The 24,716-nt window shown below is 42.5% G+C and overlaps 1 protein-coding gene across 1 annotated transcript in view; it reads left to right on the top strand.

The window, feature by feature from the left end:
* The first annotated feature begins 11,534 nt into the window (after nt 1–11,534).
* Nufip2 (nuclear FMR1 interacting protein 2) overlaps nt 11,535–24,716 on the top strand; it is a 32,367-nt gene continuing 19,185 nt past the window's right edge. Inside the window, 2 exon segments of the mRNA NM_001427799.2 lie at nt 11,535–11,867; nt 16,862–18,574. Coding sequence (NP_001414728.1) covers nt 11,591–11,867; nt 16,862–18,574 — 1,990 coding nt within the window. The 5' untranslated portion in view covers nt 11,535–11,590.

The raw sequence follows: 24,716 nt of genomic DNA on the forward strand, positions 1-24,716 counted from the left end.
GTGGTCTTTCAAGTCCAAATGTACATAATTTGTGAATAGTAAAAATCTGGTGTATATTATTAACGGAGGAGGGTGTGTGTGGGGTGTGTGTGTGCAGAACTGGTCGTCTTGAGGGAGGACACCTGTACAAGGCATTGTATGTTAGACTCTACCTAGGTAGCTTATATCAAAGTCCTGGTGTCTAGTGAGCTTCCAGCCAGTGTCCTGGGAACTGGGGACAATTTTTCTGTAGGGATTCAAGTGCAAAGACAAGAAATAAAGTGCAGCCAAACACTGAAGATTTAGCAGCATTATTTAGCCCTAACTTTTCTTTCTTTTTTTAAAAATATTTTTTGAGTTCGGTATAGTGGGGTGTTGTGACACACAACTTTACTCGCAAGCAGAGGCAGGCAGGTATCTTTGAGTGTGAAGACAGTCTGATCTACAGAGGCAAGTTCCAGGACAGCCAGGACTACACAGAGAAACTGTCCCAAAAAAAAGAAAAGGTTTCTGGAGGGGAAACCATAACGTTTGAAATGTTTTTTTTTTTCTTTTGTTTTGTTTTGTTTTTTTTTTTAAATCTAATAAAAGGACAAATAAAGCCAACAACAACAGTAGTTTTGAAATTTTATTAGATGTATTTATTTTATGTGAGCAAGTATGCCATATGTTTACTCTGTCCACAGAAGACAGAAGAGGGCATTGGATCCCCTGGAATCTGAGTTTCTGATGGTTACGAGCCACTATACGGACCATGGGAACTGAAATTTGGTCCAAGCCTGATGACTGGGTTCAACCCCTAGAACACACATGGTAGAATGAAACTGATTCCTATAGGTTGTCCCTGGATCCCTCCCCCTCTCCGTATAGAAGTAAATTTTTAAAAAAAGATTAAAGTTTTAAAAATCATGTCTATTGGGGTTGGGGATTTAGCTCAGTGGTAGAGCACTTGTCTAGGAAGCACAAGGCCCTGGGTTCGGATCCCAGCTCCGAAAAAAAAAATGTCTATTTTATTGTATTGTATTTATCTTTTTTGAGCTAGGGTATCAGTGTGTAACTCTACCTAGCCTGGAACTCAAAGAGATCTATCTGCGCTTCTGCTTCCCCAGTGCTGGGATTAAATATGCTTGCCCACACCCCGTTAAGATTAATTACACTTCTATACTAACAGCAACGTTTCTTTTTCTTTTCTTTTCTTTTTTTTAAGATTTATTCATTTTATGTGAGCCCACCGTTGCTCTCTTCAGAAATACAAAAAGAGGCATCAGATCTCATTACTGATGGTTGTGAACCACCATGTGGCTGCTGAGATTTGAACTCAGGACCTCTGGATTAGCAGTCAGTGCTCTTAACCACTGAACCATTTTTACAGCCTTTTTTTTTTTTATTATTTATTTAATTTTATTGTATGTACATTGGTGTAAGGATGTCAGATCTTATAGAACTGTAATTACAGACAGTTGTAAGCTACTGTGTGGGTGTGGGAACTGAACCCGGGTCCTTTGGAAGATCAGCCAGTGCTCTTAACTGTTAAGCTATCTCTCCAGTCCACAACCTCTTCTTTTTCTGGTTCTTCCCCCCCCCCCCCCCCCCCCCCCGGAGCTGGGGACCGAACCCAGGGCCTTGCGCTTCCTAGGCAAGCGCTCTACCACTGAGCTAAATCCCCAACCCCAACCTCTTCTTTTTCAAAACCAAGGTCTCTGTACATAGCCCCAGAAGTCCTAGAACTCACTACATAGATTGGGCTGGTCTTGAACTAACAGAAATCCACCTGTCCCTGCTTCTGGAGAGCTGGGATTAAAAGTGTGTGTCCGGGGTTGGAGAGATGGCTCAGTGGTTAAGAGCACTGACTGTGGGGGGTTGGGGATTTAGCTCAGTGGTAGAGCGCTTGCCTAGGAAGCGCAAGGCCCTGGGTTCGGTCCCCAGCTCCTAAAAAAAGAAAAGAAAAGAAAAAAAAAAAAAAGCACTGACTGCTCTTCCAGAGGTCCTGAGTTCAAATCCCAGCAACCACATGGTGGCTCACAACCCTCTGTAATGGGATCTGATGCCCTCTTCTGGTGTGTCTGAAAATAGCTACAGTGTACTGATATATAACAAATAAATAAATCGTAACAACAACAACAAAAACAGTTAAAGGGAGGGAGGGAAGCTCTTTTAGGTCACTGGTCTTTAGGTCAATGTAAGGGAAGACTGGAAGCACTTGCATGAGCCAATGCTGCTCACTCCATGCAAACCAGGAAGCAAAGTGAAGGAGAGGAAAAGCCAGAGGTCTTCCTTCCCCTTTTCAACGGTCACCTCTCAGTGACCTAAATCCACGCTAGTTTTTCTGTCAATTTAACACAAGCTAAAGCGTTTCTGAGGAGGAAACCTCCTCGTTTGAGAAAATCCCTCCATAAGATCTGGTTGTAGGCAGGGCATTTTTTTTTTTTTCCTTTCTTTTTGTCGGAGCTGGGGACTGAACCCAGGGCCTTGCGGTTGTTAGGCAAGCGCTCTACCACTGAGCTAAATTCCCAACCCCGGCAGGGCATTTTTTTAAGTTAGTGATTGATGGGGGACTCTGATCCCACTGTGGATGGGGCCACTCAGGGTAGGTGGCCCTAGATACTTTAAGAAAGCAGTTTTAAGGGCTGGAGAGATGGCTCAGTGGTTAAGAGCACTGACTGCTCTTCCAGAGGCCCTGAGTTCAAATCCCAGCAACCACATGGTGATTCACAACCATCAGCAATGAGATATGATGCCCTAGTCTGGTGTGTCTGGAGACAGCTACAGTGTACTTATATATAATAAATTAGTCTTTAAAAAAAGAAAGAAAGAAAGCAGTTTTAAAACAAAATAAAGGGGGGTTGGGGATTTAGCTCAGTGGTAGAGCACTTGCCTAGCAAGCGCAAGGCCCTGGGTTCGGTCCCCAGCTCCGAAAAAAAAAAAAAGAAAAGAAAAAAAAAATAATAATAAAGGCTTGGCAGTGGAGGCCCACACCTTTAGCCCCTGAAGTCAGGAGGAAGGGGCAGATGGCTCTCTGAGTTCAAGGCCAGACTGATCTACAGATCTACAGATCGAGTTCCAGGAAAGCCAGGGTGACTCAGAAAAACCCTGTTTCAAAAACAAACAAATTGAATGAATGAAATGAATGAATGAAAAGGAAGCAGTCTTCAGTGTGGTGATGGCACACACCTTTCTTTTTTTTTTTTTTTTTTTTTTGGTTCTTTTTTTCGGAGCTGGGGACCGAACCCAGGGCCTTGCGCTTCCTAGGTAAGTGCTCTACCACTGAGCTAAATCCCCAGCCCCGGCACACACCTTTCATTTCAGCAAAGGCAGGCAAATCTCTGTAAGTTCAAGACCAGCCTGGTCTACAGAGTGAGTTCCAAGACAGCCAGAGAAACCTTACCTTGAAGAACCCAAATGATCAACCAACCAACCAACCAACCAAACAAGTAGTCTGAGCAAGCCAGGAGGAGCAGGCCAGGAAGCAGTGCCCTCTAGGGCCTCTGCATCAGCTCCTGCCTGCAGGTTCCTGCTTAGGCTTCTCTCTGTGGAATGTGATTCAGGATATGTAAGCCCTTTTCTTCTTAAGCTGCTTTGTTCCTGGTATATCATCACAACAATAGTAACCTTAACTAAGACAACCAAGCTTCCTTTTCCTAGGTTCCACTTCCTAGAGAGTCAACAATCTGTCAGTGGTACCTCATGCTGACAACCAGTTTTAAGCACACAAGCCTCAGTTCCAACCTGAGCCCAAATATTCAAGACCAGTTTGTTTAAAATAGCAAGACCCTTTCTTGGGGGAAGCAAGGGAGGGCAGGGTGGTGGTGGAAGTGGTGGAATAAGGACCATAACATATTTAATCATTTTGTAGCATCAAAAAGTATTTGTTGGGGGCTGGAGTGATGGCTCAATTGTTAAGAGCACTGACTGCTCTTCTAGAGGTCCTGAGTTCAAATCCCAGCAACCATGTGGTGGCTCACAACCATCTGTAATGAGATCTTATGCCCTCTTCTGGTATTTTTGAAGATAGCCACAGTGTATTCATATATAATAAATAAATAAATCTTTAAAAAAGGTATTTGTTAGCAACTTTATCTAAACCTACCTCATTAAAACCCATGAATTAGACTTTCAAATGAAAAACAGTTGAGTGGGGTCAAGTAATCTGTCCACGTGAGATACAAAGCAGAAAAGAATTGCATCCCAGATCTGATAAAAAAACTTATCTATGTTGGTATCAGGGAATCAGGGTTTCAGGAACTTATCTTCCAGGAACTGCAGTCAGAGACAACTATCAGGTAACAACATGGACGCCTAGCACAAAAATGGAGTTTCTTTAGCCATCACAGGTGTATGAATAAGATTATTTTTCTTGCTAAAATGAAACAGTGAATGTTACCAGTGATTTGCTTTATTTTGAAATTGCAACTATTGGGGGCTGGAGAGATGACTCAGCGGTTAAGAGCACTGACTGCTTTTCCAGAGGTCCTGAGTTCAATTCCTAGCAACCACATGGTGGCTCACAACCATCTGCAATGGGATCTGATGTCCTCTTCTGGTGTGTCTGAAGACAACTACAGTGTACTTATAACATAAAAGAATAGGGGTTGGGGATTTAGCTCAGTGGTAGAGCGCTTGCCTAGCAAGCGCAAGGCCCTGGGTTCAGTCCCCAGCTCCGAAAAAAAGAAGAAAAAAAAAAGTTTCTGTATTTCTGAAGTTGAAATGGTACCCAACATAAACGGGTAAAGGCACATGGAAAATAAGGTGTTTGAGTTGTGATTTTCATTGTTTTTTTTTTTGTTTTTTTTTGTTTTTTTTGTTTTTTTTCGGGGCTGGGGACCAAACCCAGGACCTTGTGCTTCCTAGGTATTTTTTTTTTTTAAAGATGTATTCATTTATTATATACAAGTACACTGTAGCTGTCTTCAGATACACCAGAAGAGGGCATCAGATCTCTTTACAGATGGTTGTGAGCCACCATGTGGTTGCTGGGAATTGAACTCAGGACTTCTGGAAGAGTAATTGGGTGCTCTTAACCGCTGAGCCATCTCTCCAGCCCAATGATTTTCATTGTTAATTGTAGTCTTGCAACCCTACTTAACTAATCTCCTGAACTGTACAAAGAGAAACAGCAAAATTCCAAAAAAGCACATACTAGTGAGTAAAGAGAAAATGTTCACTCATTAGTCAGCAGAGATGAGCCAGGCCTGGAATACCAGCATTTAGAGGGTGGAGACAAGGAATAATGATTTCAGAGACAGCCTCAGCTACATAGTGAGCCGTGGGGTACTGGACTGATCTCCCAGCACTCAGGAGGCAGAGGCAGGTCCTGTGAGGTCCAGGCCATCTAAGGTCACAATAATGAGAACCTGTTTTACAATAACAACACACACACACACACACACACACACACACACACACACACACAAATCAACAAAAGAAGCTGTTCGGGCTGGAGAGGTGGCTCAGTGGTTACGAGCACTGACTGTGCTTCCAGAGGTTCTGAGTTCAAGTCCCAGTAACCACATGGTGACTCACAACCATCTGTAACAGGATCTGATGCCTTTTTCTGGTATTTGAAGATAGTGACATTGTACCCACATACATGAAATAAATAAATTTAAAAAAAAAAAAGAAAAAAGAAAAAAAAGAAAGAAAAAGAAAAAAGGAAGGGGGAGGAAGAGTTAAATCTTTTTCAGAATTGTTTGACATTTTTACTTTTTTTTCAGACAGGGGCTAACTATACAACTCTGGCTTTACTAAAACTCACTGTGAAGACCAAGCTGGCCTCAAATTCACAGAGCTGTGCCTGCCTCTGTGCTGACTGAAGGAAGATAAGCTGCCACACCTGGTTTAACATTTTCATTTTATGACAGTACTTAAAATGTTACTTCTTGGGGTTGGGGATTTAGCTCATGGTAGAGCGCTTGCCTAGCAAGCACAAGGCCCTGGGTTTGGTCCTCAGTTCTGGAAAAAAAAAATGTTACTTCTTATACTTATGTAGTACTAAATGGCTGAAAGTTGTTTAGGGCCTTTTCAGAAATGATTGAAATTCTGTACAGGGCTTTGAACCCTAGCACCCAAATCAAGGACCTCCGTCAAAATGATCTAATGCCCCACTTTGGGGTCCTTTTAAAAATTTATTTATTTTTTGTTTGTTTGTTTGTTTTTTAAATAACACGACGTTTTAAAAAAAGATCTATTTATTTTATTTATATGAGTACACACTGTCTCTGTCAAGAGACAGGTTCCTGGCATAGCCAATAATCAAGGTACCACAGTGGTGCAGTGCCACAGCCCCTGAGGCAGACACACCAACTGAGGCAGCCCTAGGACCTGGCTGTCAGTATGCCATAAAACAACACTGGTCTGGAACTCCCATCTGGCCACTCGGAGAGGGGAGCGGCCGCATGAAGGCTTTTGATGGGGCCTCTGGTCTACTCAGGTAGATGCAGGCCAAATTAGACTCTTGCCTGGTTCCGAGTTGATGAGAAGTGGAGACACTAGTAGTACCTTAGAGTCTGTCTCCTTTCCACGTGCACTCCAGCTACCCTGCGGTCTCTGCTTGGCCCACAGGCTTTCCCTGCTCTAGGACAGAATTTCCATCTCTGGTCTATGTTGTGATGCACACCTTTAGTCCCAGCATTCAGGAGATAAAGGCAGGCGGATCCTTATGAATCTGCGGCCAGCCTGGTCTACAGAGTGATTTTCAGCAGACTTACATAGTGAGACCTCTGTCTCATAGACAATAAAAAGGACAGAAACTATGTGCATGATTTACGTGGTGTTAGGCATCAACTGCAGGGCTTGGTGAATGCTAAACGAGAACTTTACTGTGTTACAACCCCAGCCCTTGAAATAATTACTGACAGAACAAGATGTTTTTCTTTTTTGGGGGGGTGGAGTGTGGGGGGGTGGTTTATAGCCCTGGCTGTCCTGGAATTTACTCGGTAGACCAGCCTGGCCTTTAACTCAGAGGTCAGTCTGCCTCTGCCTTCAAAGGCATGCACCACTACTGTCAGGTGATATTTTTTCAGTATGTAATATTTGAAAAGATAATATGTTTTTTTCTTTTTAAAAAAATTGTGTGGGGCTGGAGAGATGGCTCAGTGGTTAAGAGCACTGACTGCTCTTTCAGAGGTCCTGAGTTCAATTCCCAGTAACCACATGGTGGCTCACAACCATCTGTAATGAGATCTGATGCCCTCTTCTGGTGTGTCTGAAGACAGCTACAGTGTACTTACATATAAATAAATAAATAAATAAATAAATAAATAAATCTTTAAAAAAAAATTGTGTGGGGTTGGGGGTTTAGCTCAGTGGTAGAGCGCTTGCCTAGCAAGCACAAGGCCCTGGGTTCGGTCCCCAGCTTGAAAAAAAAAGAAAAAAGAAAAAAAAATTGTGTGCCCTATGGGTGTTTTGTGTGTATGTCTGTGTACCACATGTGTGTCTGGTGCCTCAGAGACCATAGGAGACCATAAGATACTCTAGAAGTGGAGTTAGAGTTGTGAGCTCCTAGGTGGGTGTTGGAATGGAATCCCTGGCACTTTATTTTATTTTATTTTTTGTCTTATCTTTCCGGAGCTGGGGACCAAACCCAGGGCCTTTCGGTTGCTAGGCAAGCGCTCTACCTCTGAGCCAAATCCCCAACCTCCCTGGCACTTTATAAGAGACTATTCTCTCGGGGTTGGGGATTTAGCTCAGTGGTAGAGCGCTTGCCTAGCAAGCGCATGGCCCTGGGTTTGGTCCCCAGCTCCGGAAAAAAAAAAAAAAAAAAAAGAGACTATTCTCTCAACCACTCACCCACCTCTCCAGTCACAACATTTTTTTTTTTTTTTTTTTTTGTAATGAGAGCCATCTTAAACCTGACATTTAATGTTTTTGACATTTTGCAAATTGACTTGGAAGTATAACCTCAGGTCATACATGGTGGTCCATGCTTTTCATTACAGCACTAAGAAGGCTGAGACATGATTAGTACAACTTTGAGGACAGCCTGGGGTACATAGTAAGACCCTGTCAAAAAGGACGGGGAAAAATACGAAAGCAGAAAAACAAAAACAGGGCTGGAGAGATGGCTCAGGGGATAAAAGCACTGACTGCTCTTCCAGAGGTCCTGAGTTCAATTCCCAGGAACCACATGGTGGCTCACAACCATCTGTAATGGGATCTGACGCCCTCTTCTGGTGTGTCTGAAGACAGTGACAATGTACTCACATATATAAAATAAATAAATCTGAAACAAAACAAAAACAAACTGACAAACAGCAAAATGACAAAATGGAAGTCACAATATTACCTATAGGCATGACTGCATACAAAAAGTAATGCAGATGGAGATGGAAAAGTAAAAACAATAAAATCTATTTAACTTACACATTTTCAAGTATTTATTGAACAGCGTTTTTTTAAAGATTTATTTCCTTATTTAATGCAATGTGAGTATACTGTACTTCAGACAGGTTTTCCTCTAAGTAGACTTGGCTGTCCTGGAACTAGCTCTGTAGACCTTGAATTCATAGGATGATCTACCTGCCTCTACCTCTCAAGCACTGAGATTAAAGCCATGAATCACTAGTGTCTAACTCTTTCCTTTTTCCTTTTTTTTTTTTAATTATATATAAGTACACTGTATCTGTCTTCAGACACACCAGAAGAGGACATCAGATCTCACTACAGATGGTTGTGAGCCACCATGTGGTTGCTGGGATTTGAACTCAGGACCTCTGGAAAAGCAGTCAGTGCTCTTAACCACTGAGCCATCTCTAGAGCCCTTCTTTGGTTTTTCAATGCAGGGTTTCTCTGTGTAGTCTCGGCTGTCTGTGAGAGAAGGGAGACTAACATAACATACCTATTGTCAAATAAATTCATACTAAAAATGTTGTATATACCTTCCCAAAACATACTTAGTCACCATGAGATATTATTCAGTCAAAAAAAGGAAAGACCTTTTTATTCATGTCATGTAATATGAACACATATTAAGGTATTATGGTAGCACACACTTGAAATACCAAAATGTGGGAGGTAGAAGGATCAAAAGTTCAAGGTCATCCTTGACTACAAAGTGAGTTGGAGGTTAGCTTAGGGTATAAGAGATTGTGACTCCAAAAAAAAAAAAAGAAGAATCAAAACAACAATAAACGCCAAGCAAACAGAAATGCATAATTGAAACAGGGCTGGAAAGATGATTCAGTGGCTAAGACTACTTGTCGCTCTTGCAGAAGACCCAAGTTTAGTTCCCAGCCCCACATACTGAATCACAACCATTCTTTTTTTTTTTTTTTTTTTTTAAAGATTTATTTTATTTATTATATATATAAGTACACTGTAGCTGTCTTCAGATACACCAGAAGAGGGCATCGGATCTCCTTACAGATGGTTGTGAGCCACCATGTGGTTGCTGGGAATTGAACTCATGACCTCTGGAAGAGCAGTCAGGTGCTCTTAACTGCTGAGCCATCTCTCCAGCCCGAATCACAACCATTCTTAATGCCACATGTAAGAGACCTAACTAGCTCTTCTGACTTTAGCAGCCACCAGGCATACACATGGTGCACATACACACATCATGCCGGCCAAAAACAAAAAACAAAAACCCACACATACAAAATACACCTAATTATGTTTACTACCTGTGTGTGGTGCCCTTGGACTTCAGAAGAGGGATTGGATCCCCTGGAACTAGAGTTATGGATGATTATGAGCTGTATGGGAGTATTCAGAATTGAACTCTGGTCCTTGGCCAGAGCAGAACATGCTCTTTAACAGTTGACCTAACCCTCCACCCTCAAGGGCTTTACCAGTTAAAAGGCAGTGGGGTTTCAAGAGTAATAGGTCCTAGAGGTTCACTAGAGATGGTTGTAGAAGAATGGGAATGTCGTAATACCCCTCAACTGTGTACTCAAAATGGTTAAGTGGGAACTGAGTGTGATGGTGCATGCCCACAATGACAGTATTTTTGAGCTAGAGATGGTTGTAGAAGAATGGGAATGTTGAAATACCCCTCAACTGTGTACTCAAAATGGTTAAGTGGGAACTGGGTATGATGGTGCCGGCCCGCAATGACAGTATTTTTGAGGGAGAGGAAGGGGCACAGCAACAATTTGTAGTCTGCCTGGGCTACATAGTGAATGGTAACAGGCCAGGCAGCAATACACAGTAAGATCCTGTCTCAAAACCAACCAAACAAACAAACCAACCAAGACAACAAAACAAAATAAATACAAAAGATGGTAAACTTTACATTTAAAATTTCCCTTGTATTACGTAGATGTGTATGCATTATATGTATAATTTAAATGAATTATAAAGCAAGCATTCATGTAATAGCACATTGGCTGGGTGTGCTGGTGTGTAGGACTTTAATCCTAGCACTCATGAGGCAGAAGCAGGGGGAACCTCTTAGTTGGCCAGACACTTCTACAAAGGTAGTTCCAAGTCAATCAGGGTTACATAGATGCTGTTTCAAAACCAATCCAATCCAAAACACACAAACAAAACTCCCAGTCAACACCCACCCCTAATATACTAAGAGGGTGCCGCGTGTCTGTCCTCATCACAACCTTCTTCCTTCCTATCATAACAGGTTGAATTAACAGCATAAAATGCAAATATGCCTTTAAATTTCAATGTTTTCTTTCAATTTAAAGCAAAAAATGTAAAAAAACCCAAAACTTAAAGAACTTTTAAAGATTTTCTTTCTCCTTTCCTTCACTTTTGAAAGTCTTATCCTAAAACCTATTTTGGTTTCATAGTTGACCTCACCTGCAGTGTTTAATTAAAAAAACAAAACAACAAAAAACTTCAGTGTAGATTTTTCATTCCTCTCTCTCTCTTGCCTTCAACTACAAAGAAACAATGATTTAAGCCCTTTGTGCCCTTTTAGAAAATTACACAGATACCCTATTGTGGAACCCTATAATCCCTCCGTGGAAAGGAAGAGATTAGCATATGAATACAAAGCAAAATGAATCCAGAATACAAAACGATCTATCGAGTTGTGAGGCTCTTGTATTCTTAAAAATGTATTTATTTCCTCTTTTTTTGTATTGCCCCTTTCGTGGTTTAAGGGTTAAGGAAATTGAGACCCCCCCCCGCCTCCCTCCCCCTCGACTACCCGGAAAAGAATTAAACACACACACACACACACACACACACACACACACACACACCCCAACATATTCTAGGAGGTGCAAAACCAACAGATGGCTCCTAGCGCCAGTAGAATCCTCAGTGGAATCTGCTACACTCGACATCAGCTTGCTCGCTGTGAGGAGTGTAGAAAGTGCTGTTCGCTAACTGCGTGGTGAAGGAGAGAAAGCGATAGAAGAGAGAGCCATAATGCTGACGTTGAAGGCCCGGCCCTGTGAGGTTGCATAGGGTAAGTGGCGTTGGCCAGGCGGCGGTGGCGAAGGGGAAGGGAAGAGGATTTGGGCTAGGGGCGGGGCTTGACGCGCAGCGTGGCTCCTGATTGCTGGAGCGCGGCTGCCAATCTCGCAGATCCGCTCGCTTAACCAGTGCGCTGGCGAGACGCGCTCAGATATACTGAGCGAGCGCGGAGAAGCAGTCTCAGATCCTGACGGTGCAGCAGCCCGCAGCCTCAGCCAGGGAGTCCCAGCCGCTTTCAATGGAGGAGAAGCCCGGCCAGCCACAGCCTCAGCACCATCACAGCCACCACCATCCGCACCATCACCCCCAGCAGCAGCAACAGCAGTCGCACCACCACCACCATTATTATTTCTACAACCACAGCCACAACCACCACCACCACCACCATCACCAGCAGCCTCACCAGTACCTGCAGCATGGAGCCGAGGGCAGCCCCAAGGCCCAGCCCAAGCCGCTGAAACATGAGCAGAAACACACCCTCCAGCAGCACCAGGAAACGCCGAAGAAGAAAACAGGTCTGAGAGGGAGGGCGGTGGGGGAAGGGGACTGGGTTGGGGGGAAGGGATGGGGGTGGGGCTAGATGTGAAAAGCGCGGACCCGGTCGGGGTGTGCGTCCCGCCGGGCCGGGGATGCCCCCTTCTATTCTTCCCGGGCGCGGGCCGCGAGGTGGGGATTGCAGCGCCCTCTCCTTCCCTTTAGCATGGGAGAGGCCCAGTCAGGCCAGCGTGACCTTCCTCGGCCCCCGCCCCGGCCGGAGGCAGACCTGTACGGTCGGCCTTGGAAGTCCAGCCTTATTTTTCCCTCTAGTGCGGCCCTGGAGTTGCCTGAATGTGGGGGCCCTAAGAAGGGGTGAAACTCATCTGTCCTAAAAAAAAAAAAAATCCCTTGAGGTGTCTGTAATCCAGGCCTAGTGAATTCCGGTTCGGGTGGTGTCGCGAGACCCGCTTGCAGGCGGCGAGGAGCGGGGCTGAGGGCTGAGTTGAGGAAGCGTCCTCCCTCACCCGCCACCCCAAGCCCACCTGTGGCCTTGGGGTTTGCTGTCCTGGGGGGGGTAGGCTGGGACCCCATCGTCCCTCGGGTCTTTTCTATCCCTAAATGCCCATCTTGGGCTCCGGACCCCGCTGTCTATCCGCGAGGCACCTCCAGAGGCCGGCGCCCCTGGCCCGCTCGCCTCGGAGCCGGCGAGGCTGGAATGTTCTCTTCTCCTCGCGGGGCCGCTTCCTGTCCGCCATGTTGGAAGCCGATTCCTGTCACCGACTCTGGCCGGCTGAGGAGCGGAGGGGGAAGGGTGCGGAAGGCCACACGGGACGCTGGCACCGCTGCCCCGGGACCCTGTGCAGCCCTCTTCAGGTCCCCCGCACTGCGGGCGGCCGCCGCCCGCCGCCCCTCCCCCCGCCCCGCGCCGGGTTGTGTAACCCGGTGGCGGCCGCGCGGCCCCGGGCGGGTCCCTGGGGTGAGGGGCGGGGGCGGTTGGGGTGGGGGAGGGAAGCGGCCACGAGGGGAGCGGCCTGCACCGTGGACTCGCGCGCCGACGGCCGCGTTTCCCGCTCCCGGGTGCGGCGGGAGGCGCGGGCGGCCGGGAGGGAGCGGGCCTCGAAGAGGAGCTAGAGGGGGAAGGAGGCCCGGGCGGCGGCCCCAGCGTTCCGCCGGCCTGCGAGGGGCGAGGGGATTCATTTTGGGTAGAGGCGGTGCCTGAGGCCTGGTGGGGTACACAGCGGGAACCAAGCTCCCCTGTCACGAGTTTCTCTGCCACAGGAATCTCATCTCCTGCCAGGTTCGCTCACGACTCCGCCTCAGAGGCTTTTTCACTTAGGCCTTTTTCTTTATAGCAGCGCATTTCCTACCCAAGGAGGGTGGGGGGCCCGGCAACCTCTCAAACCTTACTCCATTGGTTTTTCCACTCAACACCTACTAAACTTGTGAGCTGGGTTAGTGACTGTAGGAGGGATTAATCAGATGTTCGATTGGATGGACAACACGGGCAGTTTTGGGTTCCCTGTTTCTTTAACGATGAACTGGAAAGGAAGTGACTTGTCCATGCGGTTGTCACTAATCCCTTACCTTGGACAAGACCTTTTTGGTTAAAGTGAGAGGTGTTTTTGGTGCATTTTAAAACCGACTTCTATCCCCAAACTGAATGTTATTTAACATATTAAACGTGGAGTCTTGAAATATTTAAAAAATAAGCATCAAAGTTTATATATAAGCACATTAAAGTGCTTTTTTTTTTAAACTGAAAAGGGAATGCTTAGAAAAATGTTAAACTTAGCCTATCATATAATACAAGTAGTTACTGGTGAAAAACTTAGTGTAGACCGTAAGTTATTTGAAGACACCTGGATGGATATCAGATTTTCTTTTATAAGGTGGTAGGGACTGATGATGGAGCAGAAATGTTTAATTGTAAGGATTTACAGCAGCTTAGAGACTTAGGAATTATGTAACTGCATTGGTTTTGGTTTTTCAGAAGGTGAGAAAGTGTCAAGGTTGCCAAATGGAACTGTTCAAAGATTTAGAATTTATCTTTTACAAGGTTTGTGTATTCCCCATCGGATTCCTTACTCCATAGAGATGCAGACCTTGAACCATTCATTGAAGGTGGCTGTCCTCAAAATGTCTTAAATTGGGATGAAGAATATTATCAGTTGGGCTGAGTGGCTTTTCCATGTGTAGTTTGGTCATTTTATACAGTGCTACGAAATCTAGAAAATGTTAGGTACATAACGTAATGGGTTTTTATGAACCATTACTCCCAAACTTAAGTGAAACTGGTTTTCTGTATTCAGAAGTAAGGGCATAGGAGGCCAAACATGTTGAGTAATTGCAATGTCAAATCCAAAAGCTAGATTTATTGGGACTCAAGTTTTACTGAGTCCATTTGAAGTGGAGTTATCATGGCAGCCCCAAATAGTAAAGACACAGGAATTCTTTGCTTTCTGTTATAACTACTATCTTCACATTTTTCTTAAATATCTAAGCTTTAAAAGATGCTTTTTAGACTTTCTGCATACCAAGGCCACAGGGAGACAACTATGTATTTATTCAGAAGTGAGATTTATTTATTTTTGTCATTAACACTTTTAAAAGCTGCCTAGTAGGTTGCATTTTGTAAACTTAGAATTGAACCTAGGACCCTTGGTGTATAGCAGGTAGGAGCTATATACCACTGAGCTACATTTTAATTTGTAATTCTGGTGCCTCATTCTCCTAGGAAGCTGGAATTAATGTGGGCCACCATTTGCTACCTGAGCTTTTTTCCCCCATGATTTATTTCTGGTATTTAAGTTACTAGTAAGCAAACTTAGGTAGAATTGTTGCAGTTTACTTAAAATTTTGTGTTGTGGTTCAACTTTTTTGGACTTCAGTTTTTATCATTGCATGTAACATTGCCCACCTTTAGTTTAAATATATAAAATTATGATTAATGAATCAGAAGATACAGATATTGCTTAACTTTTTTTTTTTTTTTTTTTTGGTTCTTTTTTTCGGAGCTGGGGACCGAATCCAGGGCCTTGTGCTTCCTAGGCAAGCACTCTACCACTGAGCTAAATCCCCAACCCCAATTGCTTAACTTATTAAATGGTAAAGTAGTTCTCTTGGCTGCCTTTGGTTCAGGCAAATCTATTGGTTTGAGTCTCTACCCCCCTAATTTTTTTTTTTTTTTTTTTTTGTTTGAGACAAAATTGCAGGGGTACGTATCACTAGACCTGGCTTAACATTCTGCATTTTTTTTTAAAGAAAACATTATAGAATACAGAACTACATATACTGTTTTTGTCTTATAGTTAGCCTCTCTCTGAGGAAAAAAAAAATAACACTTGAGACAGGGTCTTTGCCCTGGCTGGCTTCAAACTCAGATTTTCTTCAGTGCTAGGATCGAAAGCATGTCCCACCACCTCAGCTCCATGAAATTTTTTTTTTATTTGTGACCTGGAGATAGAGCTTATTGGTAGAAGACCTTCCTAGTATGATAAGATCTTGAGCTCAGCTCAAAGCAACACAGGAAGTTTGATTGATTGGCTATCATAGTTTTTAGAAAATGAAAAATGGTAATACAATGCTGGAAATAAGGAATTTATTTTTCCTAAGTAAGGGTTGAACCTTGAACTTGATACATGCCATTGTGTATTTCTAATGCAGGACAGTGGCTGTGTACACCTTTACTCCCAGTATTGGGAGGCAGAGGCAGGCAAATCTCAGAGTGAGTTCTAGGATGGCTAGGGCTACATAGAAATCCCGTGTCAGAAAGCAAAAGTATTGTCTGTAGTTTGCTATTTGTTCAACTACATTTTCTTATTTTCTGGAAGTTCATACAGAAGAAAATGTATTTGTTGTTTGATTGAGGATTTCCCAAAGATCTTAAAACAATTGATAGCTAGTCCCCATTTTATTAGTGAGCAGGAAGTTGTGATTGACCCAGTAAATCACTTCTAGTAAGAATTAACTGTAAATTGGGCAGTGGTTGCTCATGCCTTTATTCCCAGCATTGGGAGGCAGAGGCAGGTGGATCTCTGAGCTCAGTGACAGTGATTTCCAGAACAGTCAGGACTACACAGAAAAACTTGATTTCAAAAAACAGACAAAACCTTAGCTGTATGGAGTGAAGTCTATATTCAAAAACTTGCCTGCTTTGGAATTTTAGTTGCATTTCATAGTAGTTTTGTGAGCGTGAAAGTGTTGCAAGGGGGTAGAAATCTGGGTTGTAGACAGATTTCTAGTTCTGCTACTCTGACTTGGATGTTAACTTTTTCTCTCCTGGTCCTTTAATTCAAATAGACACCAAAAGTAAGGGAAAGTAAGAGAATGAGTCTTAATAAAAGAGTTAAAAATGTTTTACATATTTTTGTTTCATATGTTATAGTATACTCTTATGTGGAGTTATATTTGGAAGTCCACAGGCCTTATGGCTTTGTCTGATAGACATTGGCAACTACTCACTCACAGCCCTCAATTTCCTCTTTGGGAGAAGGGAGGGAGGGGCAGTAAGTAGTACTGGGTAGGGATTGAATTCAGTGGTCATGCAAGGGAGGCAAAAGCCAAAGTCTTATTTTTATTTTCCTTTTACAATTGTATCTGAAGTAGCACTGGTTTGTTTAAATAGTATGTGTTTGGGACAAGGTTCTATCCTTGTCCCACCCACCCAGGGTGGCTTCAAACATGCAACAATCATCTTGCTTCACTTGTTATAACAACCTCATTGCTGTAATACATAAGGTTTGTTCTGTTTAGATAGTTTGGAGTAATATTATGGCTTGCTGCTTGAAAGGTCCTGATCTTTCTAGTTGATTTTGGCTACTGGCCCAGTAGATGGACCTCATGTGAGTTGTGTCCTAGGTCTGCTTCTGACTGGCAATGAACTCTGTGTCATAAAATTTGTAAAATGGGCTGACAAGAGACGAGATACAAACCCTACATACAGCTTACTTGGTATTTGGGGTTCAATAAAGTTGTTCAGTATTGCTGTGATTTAAATGTATGTGTTTTGTTTGTTTTTGTTTTCCTTCTATAGGCTATGGTGAAATAAATGGTAATGCTGGAGAAAGAGAAATATCTTTAAAGAACCTCAGTTCTGATGAAGCTACCAACCCTATTTCCAGGGTCCTCAATGGCAACCAGCAAGTTGTAGACACGAGCCTGAAGCAGACTGTAAAGACCAGCACCTTTGGAAAAGCAGGAATTAAAACCAAGAATTTTATTCAGAAAAACAGTATGGACAAAAAGAATGGGAAGTCTTATGAAAATAAATCTGGAGAGACCCAGGCTGTAGATAAGACCGACACTATAGCAATTCCAAATGGTGTTATAACAAATAATTCAGGCTATATTACTAATGGTTATATGAGCAAAGGAGCAGATAATGATGGGAGTGGATCTGAGAGTGGATATACCACTCCTAAGAAAAGGAAAGCTAGGCGCAATAGTGCCAAGGGTTGTGAAAACCTTAATTTAGTGCAGGACAAAATAATGCAAGAGACTAGTGTCCCAGCATTAAAACAGGGACTTGAAACTTTAAAGCCTGACTACAGTGAACAAAAGGGAACTCGAGTAGATGGTTCGAAGCCTATTTGGAAATACGAAACTGGACCTGGAGGAACAAGTCGTGGAAAACCTGCTATGGGTGACATAATTCGTAAAAGTTCAGATATTAAACCTGGTCTGAGTAGCAAAAAGTTTGATGATCGGCCCAAAGGAAAGCATGCCTCAGCTGCTGCCTCCAAAGAGGACTCGTGGACCTTGTTTAAACCACCCCCAGTTTTTCCAGTGGACAATAGCAGTGCAAAAATAGTTCCTAAAATAAGTTATGCAAGCAAAGTTAAGGAAAACCTCAACAAAACTGTACAGAACTCCTCTGTGTCACCAACTTCATCTTCATCATCATCATCTACTGGGGAAACTCAGACCCAATCCTCAAGTCGGTTATCCCAGGTCCCCATGTCAGCTCTGAAATCTGTTACTTCTGCCAGTTTTTCTAATGGGCCTGTTTTAGCAGGAACTGATGGAAGTATGTATCCATCTGCGGGTCAGCCACTGCTAACTACTGCTGCTAATACTTTAACACCCATCTCTACTGGGACTGATTCAGTTCTTCAGGACATGAGTCTGAGTTCAGCAGCTGTTGAACAAATTAAGTCTAGCCTTTTTATCTACCCTTCAAATATGCAAACAGTGCTGTTAAGTGCACAAGTAGATCTGCCCTCTCAGACAGATCAGCAAAACCTGGGAGATATATTCCAGAATCAGTGGGGTTTATCGTTTATAAATGAACCCAGTGCTGGCCCAGAGACTGTTATTGGAAAGTCATCAGATCATAAAGTGATGGAAGTGACATTTCAAGGAGAATATCCTGCCACTTTGGTTTCACAGGGTGCTGAAATAATTCCCTCAGGAACTGAGCATCCTGTGTTTCCCAAGGCTTATGAGCTGGAAAAACGGACTAGTCCTCAAGTTCTGGGTAACATTCTAAAACCTGGGACTACTGAGAGTGGAGCCTTATCCTTGGAACCCAGTCATATAGGTGACCTGCAAAAAGCAGACACCAGTAGTCAAGGTGCTTTAGTGTTTCTCTCAAAGGACTACGAAATAGAAAATCAAAATCCTCTGGCCTCTCCTACGAACACTTTGTTAGGCTCCGCCAAAGAACAGAGATACCAGAGAGGCCTAGAAAGGAATGATAGCTGGGGTTCTTTTGACCTGAGGGCTGCTATTGTATATCACACTAAAGGTAACTCTTATTTGTTTCTTTTTCAAAGATTCCAATGGGCTGATAAGTCCCTCCCCTCTCTATCCTGTGTGTGGGGGTGGGTGTGGGGGTGTGTGTGGTGTGTGCGTGGGTGTGTGCGTGGGTGTGTGCGTATATTTGATACTCTATATTGGGAATACCTGGGTAAGAATTAGTATCATCAGTTAATTTGAGATTTTTGGAAATCATATTAAAGTTTAGAAGAATGTAATTTTCCAACATAAAATGATCAAGAAAAGCATAATTGGTCACATAATTAGAGGGGTTTCATGTTGCTTTAAAGATATTATTTTATATAGGGTCTCACAGGTTTTTTGTTTTTTTTTTTTAATTTTTTATATGAGTACACTGTCGCTGTCTTCAGACACACCAGAAGAGGGCATCAGATCTCATTACAGATGGTTGTGAGCCACCATGTGGTTGCTGGGAATTGAACTCAGGACCTCTGGAGGAGCAGTCAGTGCTCTTAATCACTGAGCCATTCTCTCAAGCCCCACAGCTTTGCTTTTTTTTTTTTTTTTGGTTCTTTTTTTCGGAGCTGAGGACCGAACCCAGGGCCTTGCGCTTCCTAGGTAAGCGCTCTACCACTGAGCTAAATCCCCAGCCCCAGCCCCAAACTAGTATATCTGAATTCTTTGGTTCTTTCTTTTTTTTTTTTTTTTTTTTTTTTCTTCTTCTTCAGAGCTGGGGACCGAACCCAGGGCCTTGCGCTTCCTAGGCAAGCGCTCTACCACTGAGCTAAATCCCCAACCCCACTTTTTTTTTTTTTTTTTTTTTTAAGTGATAGAGTCCAAGGTTTTATAAGCCAAATGGGCTTGAAATTCTGATCCTCTACAGGTGCTGCTGGGATTGCCTGTGTATGCCACCAACTTTGGCCACCCTCTCTTGTTTCTTAAAGTGTATACTCTATTAGCAAAGCATTTCATGGTTTTAATTGCTTATAATGAATTGGGCAGTAGTGTTCCTCCAAGTTTTGTTCCTTAACTACTAAGGCTTGAGCCTTGCTCTTTCCTTCTTTCTTTCTTTCTTTCTTTTTTTTTTTTTTTTTTTCCGGAGCTGGGGACCGAACCCAGGGCCTTGTGCTTGCTAGGCAAGCACTCTACCGCTGAGCTAAATCCCCAACCCTTGAGCCTTGCTCTTAAATACGTGCCAGGCAGGGAATTAAGAACTTTCCTGACATACCATGCAATGGTGGTGCAATCTATCAGCACTTGGGAGGCAGAGGCAGGATTTCTGAGTTGAGGACAGTATGGTCTACAGAGAAAGTTGTAGGATACCTAGGTTACACAGAGAAAAACCTGTCTTAAAAAAAAATCACAAACCCATCAACCCCCACCTAAAGTAATCCTAACTCGAACAACAGAATTTTTTGGGACTTGTAGAGATAGCTTTTAGTAGGCAAAGGCACCAGCTTCCAAGCCTTAGACCTGAGTTGAGTTGAGTTCCAATTCCTGGTTCCCAGAGGTGGTCCTCTGACATTCAGTTTGCCATTGCAGATCCCTCACCTGGATAATTAAAGAAAAATGAAAACTTGCTGAATGCATAACTTTGTGGGGGAGGAATTGTGTGTAAACCTGTCTATCCAGGAACTGAGTTTGTAGACCAAGCTGGCCTAGAACTCATACCCACTTGCCTCTGCCTACTGAGTGCTGGGATTGAAGGCCATCCTCCATGACACTAAAAGAAAACAATTTTTATTTGCATCCTTTATGTCATTTCTACTCCTTGGGTATAAACATCTATTGCCTACTGCACATGCTAATTTGTTTTTAGAAACTATGTAGTCTTCCCTATCCTGGAACTACCTATGCTGACTAGGCTGGCCTTGAACTCAAATACATGTCTATCTCTTTCTTAGTGCTAGGATTAAAGGTGTATGCTACTTTTTAATTAAATACTGGTTTATTTTGGAGTGACTTTTCATCTGTAGGAAAGAGAGAGCCCATCAGATTATAGGGATGAAGATTTTTTTTTCTCTAGAATAAACTTGCCTTAGAGAATAACAAAGTTGTTTGTGACTTAAGATTTATTTATTATATATAAGTACACTGTAGCTGTCCTCAGACAGACACATCAGAAGAGAGCATCTGACCTCATTACAGACGGTTGTGAGCCACCATGTGCTTGCTGGGATTTGAACTCAGGACCTCTGAAAGAATAGTCCGTGCTTTTAACCACTGCCATCTTCCCAGCCTGACTTTTTTTTTTATTAAAAACTTATATACACTGTAGCTGTCTTCAGACACACCGGAAGAGGGCATAAGATCTCATTACAGATGGTTGTGAGTCACCACGTGGTTGCTGGGATTTGAACTCAGGACCTGTGGAAGAGCAGTCAGTGTTCTTTTTTTTTTTGGAGCTGGGGACTGAACCCAGGGCCTTGCACTTGCTAGGCAAGTGCTCTACCACTGAGCTAAATCCCCAACCCCTCAGTCAGTGTTCTTAACCACTGATCCATCTCTCTAGCCCCCGACTTTTTTTTTTTTGGTTCTTTTTTTTTTTTCGGAGCTGGGGACCGAACCCAGGGCCTTGCGCTTCCTAGGTAAGCGCTCTACCACTGAGCTAAATCCCCAGCCCCCGACTTTCTTTTTTATGTGTTTACATTTTGGCCTGCTTTTCTGTTCCCACCACACCAGTGCCTGTAGTTACAGATGGCTATGAGCCACAATGCAGGTGCTGGGAACCAAACTTGGAAGATCACAAGTATTCTTAACCACTGACATGAACTTTTGGGTGCTAAGGAGATATTGGGTATTCTGGAGGTGAAATTACAGGCAGTTGCAAACTGTTCAATGTTGATTCTGGGAATCTAATTTGGGTTCCACTGCAAGAGTAGAAGGTGCACCTAACTGTTGAGCCATACTAAGGTTAGCCTTTTATAAATTAAAAAAAAAAATGATACTTTCATACACAGTACTGTGACAGTATTTTCACATCACTCTCCTTTGGGGACTCATAATGCTGTGTCCCCAATTCACAACCTCTTTATTATTTTTACTCATATATACTTAGGCACACATGAGAATGTAGCATGCTTAAATCTTTTTTTTTTTTAAAGATTTATTTATTTTATGTATATGAATACACTGAGCTGTCTTCAGACACACCAGAAGAGGACATCAGAGATGGCTGTGAGCCACCATGTGGTTGCTGGGAATTGAACTCAGGACCTCTGGAAGAACAGTCAGTGCTCTTAACCACTGAGCCATCTCTCCAGCCCAGCATGCTTAAATCTTAAATGTTTAGGGATGGCTGTTTGGGATCGGGGTACTTTCCTAGCAAAGACTTAATTCTTCTCACAGTCCATTAATTTCCTGAAGCACTTCATCTAAGGGTAGGACCTTGGGACTTCTCCCAGTAGTTTGCCTTTCTTGATCTGTAAACTGAAAGACATGTACTTTTATATACATGTACTTTTTATTTTTTTTTTTTTTATGTATTTTGTTTCCTCCTTTTTAAAAAAAATAGGGAGTTAGGTGTTATGATACACTCTTTTTTTTTTTTTTTTTTTCTCGGAGCTGGGGACCGAACCCAGGGCCTTGATGATACACTCTTAATTCCAGAAAGAAGACTGATTTGAATTCCAGGCCAACTTTGTCAACATAGCCATTTAAGGACAGCTAGGGCTACAAGGTATAACTTGTAGAAGATGGGGGGTGAGAAAGGGGTGGCTGAGGTTGACTTAAGTTTCTTCAAAGTTTTTGTTTAAAAGCATATACTACCATAGCTGCTGGTTTTAGGAATCTTGACAGGTAGATTATTTTGACTTCTTCTCCAGGTCTCCTTGGAAATAAAAGTTTAGAGGCTGAAAGTAGAGCAGAAGAGAAATGCTTATTAGGTTCTTAAGGTGTGTTTAATTATATATGCTAAATTCTGTGAGGAGAGTTGGGTGGTTTTGGTGTCATTTTCTGTGTCATCTGCTCTCTAGGGCCTATTACAGAAAATCACAGTGTCTTGTAGTTTGTGATAATTAGTTAGAAGACGTTGAGATGATCTTGTTTCCAAAGGTGGTTAGTTGGTGGCTTTTTGTGTAGATTTTTGTTTCTTAGAGCCAGGGAGATTTCATATTGCTTAGACTAGACCTACAAAAAAATTCCTTTTTTTTTATTGCTGGAGTTCATTTTGAGAGTATCTCACTGTTGACCAAGGCTGGTGTCACAGATCCATGTGTCTCTGTCTCCCAACTCCAGGATTAAAGGATTGTTAAGACCCGAGTCATCATGCTAGCTGATGTTTTTTCTTTCTTAAAAAGGAGTGGGGTCTCTTTCTGTAGCTTTGGCTTTTGTTGTCCTGGTTGGCTTCAGAGATTGGCCTGCCTCTGCCTCCTGAGTGAGGGTTATATGTGACCTTTATATGTGTCACTTCTCCCAGCTTTGTGTTTTTGTTTTCCCCTTGAGAGACAGGGTTTCTTCTCTGTGTAGCCTTAGCTGTCCAGACACCCAAGAGATCTATCTACCTCTGCTGAGATTAAAGGTGTGTTCCACAACCTCTTTTTTTTTCTCTTTGTAGTGTAGAAGTGATACAGATGAACTAAATACCATTTTGCATGGTTGCAGTTACTACAATGAATTTAGTAAAGTAGTACATCAATTCGAATTTTGCAATTTTGAGCATTAATAAGTGACCAAACAGGTATTTTGCCTAAATAAAACAGAACTGAGCAGATAATCAGATAATCGTTCATTTTGGTTCCAGGAGGGCAGGTTCTTTGAATTACTACTTGATATTGGTTGGTTCAGCAGTGGTTCATTGACTTACTGATTTTTTGTATTTGTTTTGAATCAGTATTTTGAAAATAGGGAGTTACAATAGTTGTGAACTGTTTTTTGTGGAATCTGATAACCAAAGTTCACCCTTTTGGAAGAGCAGCAAGTATTAAGTCTTGGTTTTTTTTGTGTTTTTTTTTTTTTGTTTTGTTTTTTGTTTTTGTTTGTTTTTGTTTTTACTTCAAAAGGAGAATCATTTGAGCTTAACTGCACTATCAAGAGTACCTGTTTATATAATTAAGGGTTCTGGTCTTTTCAGTGTTGAGTAGTAATTTACTGAGTTTAAGTTAGGCTTAGAATTGGAAGTTCTGTGCATTTCTTCTAGCTTCAAAAATAGGCCATTCACAATATAATTTAGTAATAGGTAGAAGGGTGTGTCATTTCAGTAGGGAGGGTGCATATTTTAGGTTTTATTGATAACTTACGGAACTGCTAATTTTACTTTTAATATAAGAAGCTCATTGCAATTAAAGATAAAATGACAGATTAAAGCATAAGGGTCACACAGGATTTATAGTCCAGTTGGCATTTTTCTCTTCATATGTGTATATTGTGCCATGGACTTTGTTCAAGAAATGACTATTAGCCTGGTGTGCTGTGACATAATTTTAGCATTTTAGCAGCCTGATTTACATATCAAGTTCCAGGACAGCTAGAGCCATGTAAAGAGACCCCCTCTCAAAAAAGAAAAAAAAAGCATTGAATGACTATTAAACTGAAAACCCAGCTTGGTTGGTGTAAGCCTGCAATCCTAGCTTTCAGAGGAGAAGCAAGATCAGGAGTTTAATTAGACTTCAAGAATATTTTCGGGGTTGGGGATTTAACTCAGTGGTAGAGCGCTTGCCTAGCAAGCACAAGGCCCTGGGTTCGTTCCCCAGCTCCAAAAAAAAAAGGAAAAAGAAAAGAAAAGAAAGCATATTTTCAGATATATATAAGATCTATTGAAGAAGGTAGAAAAATAAGACTTGGTTGGGTATAGAACTTAGTGGTAGAATGTTGGCTTAGTGTGCATGGATAATAAGCTCTTCCATTTCCTCACACCACAAATTTTATCTTTGTGTACCATGATAGAGCAGTGTCAATTAACAAGCGAAGAGTAGGTCCTTTTTCTTTATGTCATACTAAAGTAATGATAATGTCTCTTGGAGTTTTGTTTTTGAGACAAGATAGGCTAGCCTAAAGAACCAACTGCTTCTTTTTCATGATCACAATCCCTGGCCCAGCTCATTTCTCCTTAACTTAAAAAAATTCTGAGGATTTAGTTACCATGTTTTAATATTACAGTAGAGTTGAATCAACCTGTTTCTTCTCTTCTGGGGATTAAAATCAGGACCATAACCATGTTAGGAAGGTACAGC

This window comes from Rattus norvegicus, chromosome 10, assembly GCF_021556685.1.
Source record: "Rattus norvegicus strain SHRSP/BbbUtx chromosome 10, alternate assembly SHRSP_T2T, whole genome shotgun sequence".
Lineage (NCBI taxonomy): Eukaryota > Metazoa > Chordata > Mammalia > Rodentia > Muridae > Rattus > Rattus norvegicus.